Source organism: Corylus avellana, chromosome 11, assembly GCF_965113065.1.
Source record: "Corylus avellana chromosome 11, dhCorAvel1.hap1.2, whole genome shotgun sequence".
Classification (NCBI taxonomy): Eukaryota; Viridiplantae; Streptophyta; class Magnoliopsida; order Fagales; family Betulaceae; genus Corylus; species Corylus avellana.
In genome coordinates this window covers 6,055,803-6,065,508 of record NC_142500.1, presented here as the reverse complement: position 1 = coordinate 6,065,508, position 9,706 = coordinate 6,055,803, and the positions used below count along the sequence as shown (strand labels likewise).

At 35.9% G+C, this 9,706-nt stretch overlaps 1 protein-coding gene and 1 pseudogene across 1 annotated transcript; one reads left to right on the top strand and one right to left on the bottom strand.

Moving 5' to 3' along the window:
* Positions 1-1,689: 1,689 nt before the first annotated feature.
* On the top strand, positions 1,690-4,316 carry LOC132165134 (putative glycosyltransferase At3g42180). The gene is made up of 4 exons (XM_088511894.1): positions 1,690-1,932; positions 2,022-2,176; positions 3,018-3,381; positions 3,651-4,316. The coding sequence occupies exons 1-4, from the start codon at positions 1,690-1,692 to the stop codon at positions 4,314-4,316; spliced, it is 1,428 nt and encodes a 475-aa protein (XP_088368020.1).
* Positions 4,317-6,770: 2,454 nt separating this feature from the next.
* On the bottom strand, positions 6,771-8,292 carry LOC148583037 (uncharacterized; annotated as a pseudogene).
* Between the last annotated feature and the right edge of the window lie 1,414 nt (positions 8,293-9,706).

Here is a 9,706-nt window from a genome sequence, read left to right as displayed (position 1 = left end):
GTGAATATCGCTGTGAATATTGCTCTAGTAGCATGCTTCACCGCTAAGAAAAGAAAATTCAGGAGATCCAAGAGACAAACACATGGAACGAACTACCGATTAAGATCCAATTTCGATACACGAGATACTGAATTTATTTTAATTTTATTCAGCTGGGTACGTATATTTCAAACAAAAAATATATCTTTGACTTGCATAAATCACCGAAAATGGTCAAAAAGTATACTTATATACGTGTTCGTACCTGTACTAGTCCACTTATCCCCCCTGCTAGGCTGCTAAGTTGCAAATCCCCATTTCCAACGTTTCTTACACTTTCCAAAGCATCTGGGAAGATAATTTATGTACAAAAACTAAAGGATTTGTTAATGATCTGGTTAGACTTTTAGCATCATATAACTTGCATATTAATCAAATCGCAGCAGTCTCAAGAAGCTTGTGGAATGAAAGGGGCATGCAACAGGCTCAAGGAGCATCTGATCCAAGGCTCACTTCAATTAAACCCTAGACTTTTTAATTCCCTACGCTTCAAGCTTTACCATTTATAGTTACTTCTGTTCAAAGTCATTTAGCCCTTCTGCATTAATGAGCCATGATGACACTTTGTTGAGTCCATATTTGACACATGCATGGTTGAGTCATATTGAGATTAATATATATTTAATAGGCTTCTGATCAAAAGCATGAACATTAACTGTGAGACCATCAAGAGTGATAGTTCAATAACCTTAAAAAAATTTCGAGTGGTTAAAGCATGTATTAGAGTGTGGGTTCGAATCTCCACAATGAAAAATCATCACATATGCTTGATTAGTATTAGCCGCGCGCCTTAGATTTTTATTAATGCCCTAGTGGGGTTGGGTCAAGCTATGGCTCAGTCGGACTTGAAGGATTGCCTATGATTCCCACTAGTTAGGCCCCTCTTGTGCGGTTCTCGGCGAGTAGGTGTTACTATAATCACGCCTATATAGAATAGCCACAAATATTGGTCTTTCCGACCTCCATTCATGATGAGATTTTCTCTCAGCTATTGATTTAAAAACCTTGATATAATTATTAAAGCCAACCATTAAAATCATATGATTCTAAGAGGTTTACTATATTAATATTCGGAGTCTTTCAGAATTTAAAATTGATGCATTTAACAGTTTACATAATATAATATTATTTAAATATTTTAAAAGTGCTAACATTCACATAATATACACTGTTAAATCTATAAGCTTTTAATCCTAATTATCAAATAAATACTATATATATATCTATTTCATTTGAAAATGAGGTGATTGACTTACAAATCTCTCTTTCTCTCACTGATCTCTTGCTTTGTATGAGTTCATTATAGATATAATAACAGCAATTTTTGTGCCCTAATGTGCTGAATAGCACCTATAATTTTGTGGGTGGAAACCGCTTTCTCCTTCTTTTGTTTTTTTTTTTTTCCCTTGTTGCCTGGCAAAAGTTTACTACACATCAACGTACATAATTATAATTATCATATGTATTGGATTTATCGATATTGGTGAATGTTGTTTTATTTAAATGTAATTACGCGTAAATCACACGACTATGCCTTTCACAAGTCAAAAGCTTCCCCTTGTATAAATTTACAAGCAGCAGAAGTTGGCAAAAAGGCTGCAACTTCTCCCAGCACAAGAGTGAGAGAAAGAGATAGAGCTAGCTCAAGGCATGGCTGCAGGCTACAGCTGCTCCATATCTTTTTTTTTACTTCCATCTTTTCTTCTCCTCCTCCTCCTCTTTCTCTTCCTCTTCTTCTCCTCTTCCTTAAACGAATACCATTCCACTCTCTCTCATTCTTCTTTCACCCCTTCCAATGTCAGAAAAACCAAACACACAACAACCCCAGATGGAGTAGTCTCATCAGCTTCTACGAACAAAAGCAGTACTGCACACAAGGTCATAAAAAACAACGTCAAAGTTCTTTATATATGCAAAGTCATGCATGTTTGTTTATGTTTGATGATTACCATTAATTAATTTTATATGTTTGTTATGAACAGAAGAAAAGTAGCTTAGAGAGGAATGAAGAAGATTTAGCTCAAGCAAGGGCAGCGATACGCGAAGCAGTGCGGTCAAGGAAGTACTATACTTCTGTGAAGAAAGAAACTTTTATCCCTAGAGGCTCCGTTTACAGAAATCCATATGCTTTTCATCAGTTAAGTTTATAAGATTCAACTTACTTTCTTTCGTTTCTTGCTTTGAAAGATATAAAAAAACTGAAATTTTCCCATTTAATTAGTGACTTTTGGTTTTCCTTGTTATTTTGGTTTGACTGTATCATTTTTGGGAGAATCGAGGAATCTCATTAGGAGGAAGAGTTTAATTTATTTTAAAAGCCTGTTTGGAATTGCGTTTGAATGGTCTAAAAGTGCTTTTAATACTCAAAAAGCTCGTTTGAAAAAAAAAAAAAAAAAAACCTCGTTTGGTAAAAAAATTAAAAATGTTTTTAAGGGTCCAAAAAACATAAAAATAGCAAAAAATCACTTTTTGCAAAAGCTTAAAAATATTTTTGACTTAAAAGCTATATTTTTTAAACGCAATCACAAACATGTTCTAAGACATCTAACTTTTGTATGCAATAATAACATACAATTTACTATGAAATTAAATGTAATACTTCTATATATTTATTTTATATAAACACACACAAATACAGACACAATATGCATCAATGTGTTTATGTAAGTTCGTCCCCCCACGTTACAAGTCTTGGGTCCACCCTTTATATAGCATTACTCTGTCCAGCAGATAAGCCTCATTAAAACTATTTACCCAAGTAAATGAGTGGGCAGCTCCAAATTTGTTCGGCCATTTCACATGTGGGTCTTATATTGACTATCTCATATTTGCTGTCTAGATTGCTAGCAATCTTAGCAACAAATTGCTAGAATCCGAACTCCCATAAAATCATACATCTCCATATATATGTCTTGTTTCCAGATATAATTAAATCTAATAAGTTCCAGAAACTAATTTTGCATTATAATAATGATCAGGAGCCACATAGAGATGGTGAAGAGGTTCAGGGTGTGGAGCTACAGCGAAGGAGAGCAGCCTTTAGTGCACAATGGGCCTGTAAACGACATATACGCCATAGAAGGCCAATTCATCTCAGAAATAGAAAGTGGGAAAATTTTCTGCAGAGCTAGCCACCCGGAAGAGGCGCACGTGTTTTTCCTGCCCTTAAGCGTAACCAACATTGTTGACTATGTTTATAAGCCTATTACCTCCGAAACGGATTTCCATCGTGATCGCCTGCAACACATTGTAATGGACTACATTAAGGTTGTAGCAGACAAGCATCCTTACTGGAACAGAAGCAATGGCGCCGACCATTTCATGCTTTCGTGTCACGATTGGGTACGTTGATTATATTCGATTTAAAGTTTGTACATCTAACGGTGTCAATTTCATATTTTCATAATTACCAGTTTTTCCAAAAGCTTAAGCTGATAGAAAAAAGTAATCACTTAATCATTACTTTAACACTCCTCATCACGTACAGAGTCAAGGTTCGATCCTATGACTTTTGGTTCTGATACCATGTTAAATTACCAGTTATCCCAAAATTTTAAGCTGATAGGAAGATGTAAATTTAATCACTTAATTATTATTTTAACATCATGTAGGCACTAGATGTATCAGTTGCGAATCCTGAACTCTTTGAGAACTTCGTGAGGGTCCTATGCAATGCCAACACCTCCGAAGGATTCCGGCCGATAAGAGACGTCTCACTACCTGAAATTCACTTACTGTTTGGGACGCTCAGCGCCGCGGTCCAAGGCCACGCACCAAGCGACCGCCCGATCCTCGCCTTCTTTGCCGGCCGGGCGCACGGAGACATCCGGAAATTCTTGTTTGAGCATTGGAAGGACAAAGATAGCGATGTACAAGTCCATGAGTATCTCCCTAAGGGCCCAAATTACATCAAAATAATGGGGCAGGTAAAGTATTGCTTGTGCCCTAGTGGGTTTGAAGTGGCAAGCCCTAGAGTAGTGGAAGCAATTTACATGGGGTGTGTGCCTGTGATCATCTCTGATGGCTATCATTTACCCTTCAGTGATGTGCTTAATTGGAACCAATTTTCAGTACAAATTGCTGTGGAGAGGATACCAGAGATCAAGACAATCTTACAAGGGATTCCCAATGAGAAGTACTTGAAAATGCAAAAGAAGGTATTGAAAGTGCAAAGGCATTTTGTGCTGAACCGGCCTGCTAAGCCATTTGATGCCATTCACATGGTTCTTCACTCTGTCTGGCTGAGGAGACTAAATTTTGCTCTTCCAACTTCATAAGCTGAGGAGGCATAATCTTAGTTTTTTTGTTTTTTTGAGTGAATTGTAATTTTTGGCCCACATGTAACCCTTAATATCTCTCTACAAAAGCAAATCTTTTAGTACAACATATATAAATAAACTTTTCAGCCATATGATTTGAGAACAATCTATTTTTATTATTTGTTTTTTATTTGCTCCGTACAAAATCACCTGAAACTCTTTTACAATTGCCCGCCCAAAAGCCTACGAGAGCGGCGAAAAATGGTTTATGCAAGAAATCCTTTGAGTGACTTGTACTTGAAGCAAATTATCCGAGAGAAGCATGTTCAGGGAGTGTACACATGATGTGTGAGTGATCCAAGACTCACTAGAACCCTACAAATGTATAATAATGTCTTCAAACAACTTATTATTCCTTTGGGATTGGAGAAGATGATCTTATTGAATCCCATTAATACTCTTCAACTGAAAAAACTTATTCTTATTCACTAAAATGGGGATCATAACGTGTGGTATTTTTTTTTTTTTTTCTGTGAATAGTGTGCGCCTGAAGCCAGTGATAAAGAGAACTTTCATTCAATAAAATGGATATATGGTCTAGGAGAAAGAGATCAAATAATTTTCTTTTTGAAGACTTTAAAAATATTTATCATATAAATATTATTACCAGCATATTCATAGAAGATTGGATCTGCTACCTTAATTAGAAAAATAACAATTTTCTAATCTTATTTAGGAAACTAATTAAAAGAGAAATCGTATGTGTTAGTTTTTCGTGTTGGCAAATTTAATGTCAAAAACATGTTTATTTTTAAGTTTTAGCTAGATCTATGATTAAGTTCGTGTAAAAGTCGATCCAAGACATAAAAATTTAGGTTTGTGTATGTTGTCTAACATAGACCTAGTCAAAGTAAAACCGCCATATATTTTGACTTCACATCCACTACAAAAAATTATATTTTTTTTGACGAACGTTTTCTAACGTGTCAGGTAGTCTGACACGTCAGAAAACGTTCCTGACGAGGCCTTTCTGACGTGTTTCACGCGTGAAAATTATAGGTGTCAGAAACGAAAAATTTCTGACGCGCTAGATTTTAGCATGTCAGAAATTTCTGACGTGTTAAATTTGCCACGTAAGAAAATTTTGACATGCCAAATTTGACACGTCAAAAAAATTTCTGACAGGTCAAATTTGGCACGTCAGAAATTTTTCTAAAGTGTCAAAAATTGGCACGTCATAAATTTTTCTGACGTGTCAATTTGCTGACACGTCAGAAATTATGATTAGTTTTTAAATTTTTTTTTCACCCCCCATATATTTTTTTAATTTTTTCGGGAATATACCCGAATTTTGGATTACAATTAACCTGATATACAATTTATCCATGAATCATTGCAAATAATTCTAGCTATTTTTCTATCAATCTGTACAAATAACATAAGTCATATCCATTAACATCAAGACACACAAAATAACATATATACCAAGTGCGAATAACCAACCACAAATAACATAATATACACCAATTTAACTATCTCTGTTATCATCAAAAAAACTATCATAAATACAATTACATCAACAAAGTAACTTTTATACAAGTATGAATGGCGAACCAGATGTTCAATGCTGATTATTGACATTCATAGCATCCTCTCCATGATGTCCATCACCTGCAAATGATAAAAACAAACAATCACCAAACAATATTCACTATGTAAAGTAAAAGAAAAAATGTCTGAATATTCACCAAACTCAGTTGTTGAGTCTAATACAGTAAATGATATAACAAAAATAGGTAAAATGATGATGAAGTTAATTAGCAAAAAATGCATATAAAAAAAAATTGTTTAAAAATTTATTCCACAGAGCAATCAATGCTTTTGTTAAATTTATAGACATGAGCAGATGCGCTTTATTTTTGCCATGGCAATTATGTGAGATATTAACATTTTATCTTGTTGAGGATATTAACACATAGGACTTTACATATATTCAAATCATGTTATATTAACTACTTAAAATTAAAATATTCATCTAGTAAAGACTTGATCGTTTCATACTCTCACACAATCACATACACTAGATTGTTAATATTTTACAAAAACCATAGTGATCCATCGATCTCATAATACCAATAAAACACTTCAAATGCAAAGCAAGTACGTACCCACATCCACCACCAAACCAACCATGATACATAAACCAAATTCAACAGGATTTACATCATTAATTAAGAGAATGACTACAACATATCCAAACTCTAAATTTATAAGTTCACATATATATAGGTTTTAGAAGTTCACATATATATAGGTAAAGTTCTAAAAAAACATTGACCATTAAAAAATGTCATTACCTGATCCAATATCGATCGATGATGGCACCACCTCAATGGGTGGGGAAGCTCTGTCTGGTGCGGAGCTGAACCACATCAATTCCTCGATCTGGCACAAACGGGCGTTAAACGTTGCCTAACGTGCATTGTTCGCGGCCACCAATGCATCTATCTCTTCCTTGTGTTTCGCCCTTTCCGCCTCAAGAGCTCTGTCAAGCGTTTCTTGTGATATCATGGAGTGGCTGGTGTTTTCTGACCGTGCTTGTGACAGTGTATAGTATGAGCGTATGGAACCCCGCATAGGCAGAATATTCGATCCAACCTGCCGAACCCTACCGGCGTACTCAGGCTTATATCCAAGCGTCTGTGCATACGCGTCGTTTGGCGCCCACTTGACCGTTCCCTCTGTGACGCTAGACGACGCTGCAGGGTCGGTGGGTATAAGCTTCTTCATCCTTTCCTGTATGTTACATTAATTATTGGGTCAATGGATCATACAACTGTTAATTGCAAATAATTTCAGTAGCATACACATCTCTCTTCCACTATATCATTCGGATATGTACCGTCCGTCTTGGTGTGCGTGCGGATGTAACTCTGTGCACGAGTAGGATAAATGCCCAGACGTATGGCCTGCCGAAAAAATATGACATACATATATTTTTAAATATATGAAATGCTTTGTTGTTTACATAGTAAATTACACACTTACCTCCTCATGTGTCGCCCTGGCATAGCTCTTCGATCCGGTGCAATGTGGCGTATTATTTAATGCTCGCAAGCTCTTCATTTTTGCCGCATAGTCTTACACAATTACTATTATCGATATGTTAATAATCTAAGGAAATTTGGTTTTAGTACTCTTTATTCGTGACACTACACAATAAAGAGGCAATTTGGTTTTACATGACACCCATACATGTTAATAAAACCAATTAATGACACTACACAAAATGAAGAATTTAACTCATGACCTACCTTATTCTGATGAGTACACCATCTCTCCAATAAGATCTCCACGTCTTCGGCATTATACTAGGAGAGTGTTTGTTCCACCACTCTTGCTCGTACAGTAGCCGGAGTATCTTCCTTCGTAATGGCACAAACTTTTTTAAGCTCGTACCTCCAAGTCCGCAGCTTTGATCCCATATCCCGGAATGCTTCATTCTTTACGGCTTCCAAATTGAATTCGGGCGGGACGAAAAAGTATGCATGCACATGTTCAAAATTGTTAAATTAAAAAAACCTAAAATATATGTGTACAACTTAGAGCGTATATATACATATATACATTATGAGTGTTTTACATAATATGCAACACATACCATCAAGGCGTCCCAAATATCCTCCTTGGTACGCTACGGTACCTTCGTCCAATTGTCCGGTATTCGGACCTAATTGGAGCTCCTTATTACGTCTCCAGCCATCTGTTTAAACCTCATGGAGCTAAAGCCGACGGACTGGCATGCTGCATTGTACTCCAGTATGATTTGTTTGCCGGCGGGGACTCCCGGCAATCTGTGCGAGTCAAGAATGGTAAACACCTCAATAATGGTGTTTTCATTTGAATCGGTACCTAACAGATTAAAAATTATCGATGTAAGTTATGTCGAATTCAATACTAATTACAACTAAATTAAGACGTATATACACGACATTCGAACATATACACTTACTTATGGTCCGGACCTGCCGAGGGCGTAACTAGTCGTCGGGAGCAGAGTCGGTGGGCTGCGAGTCAGCCGTATCCTGTGTCCCACCAATCATGTCTTCATCGGCCGTGGTCTCACCGTCGTCGGGACCTGCATTGTTTGTTTTTTAGAATATTTAGAATTCTATGAAGTTGTAGTTGTAGTTAAATAATATAATTGATATCGCACCAATATAATTAGAAACTACAAAAAAAACTTGCAATCTTTCCAAAAAACTTTCGGCCATACCTGCGCTATGCTGACTGTATAATTGCTCCACATGTCCCTGAGTACTCTGTCCAAACTGGCTGGCTGGCAGATACCCCAACTGGGCCATGCCTGCCCGACCTTATGGATTATGGAGAGGGATCTCCCCTTCCATATCACCTGGAAGTACCGGTCGATATCCGTCCTGCATGCCCAGAAGCTGAGCAACGTCTTGTTGCTCGCTATCATCAAGGTGGTCTGACGGAGACCCATGCGACATAGACTGTCGCACTACAGACGAGCCCCTACGTGATCTTGTCTTCCTCCTATGACTCATAGTAACCTGCGAAAAATACCACAAACTCAATTAATCACGTATACAATGTATAAAATATTCACTACCTTATGTATGCATGACTCACATGTATGAAATAAGATATATACCAGATTTTACCCAATTAAACAACTATATTAAGTGCGTTGATGTGCATATAGTGAACAATTACCAATCTAAACACACACACACACACACACATATATATATATGCATTTGTTATATAAGGGGATAGTACCAAAGTGTGTATTCATTTGGAGTCTCTCTAAGTTTCACAATGTTTGCGCTTTTGCCAACTTTTTTTCCCGTTAAATCCATGGAATTCGAATTGAATTCTCGCTACCATGAGAATGTATAACTTACATATTAATAAAAGATTTAATATACGTTTCAATATTAAGACTCATTAAATTTAAGTATTAATTAAACAAAGTATGAAATTAAATCTCTATAATTATCACCACGTACTTAGAAGGTCAAATGATTAAAATTGAAATAATGTTGTATAAATTTTTTACTAATTAATAAGCCAACCTTTTTCAGCTAAACAAACAAAAAATAAAAAAATAAAACAAGAAGCCACATTTAAAAAACTATTATATTCTGAAACAAAAACCTAGCTACTATGAGAAACATCATCTTGCATGCATGTGCTTATACAACAAACGTACAATAAGTAAATAATATATATAAAAAAATAAAACAAACACCTCCATCAATTACATGCTCACAAATACTCAATCCAGTGTATTAACGAAACATCATACGGATTCATGACAAAATAAAACATAAATTTGATAAAACAACACAATATATATATATACCTGCAGGAGAGATGGA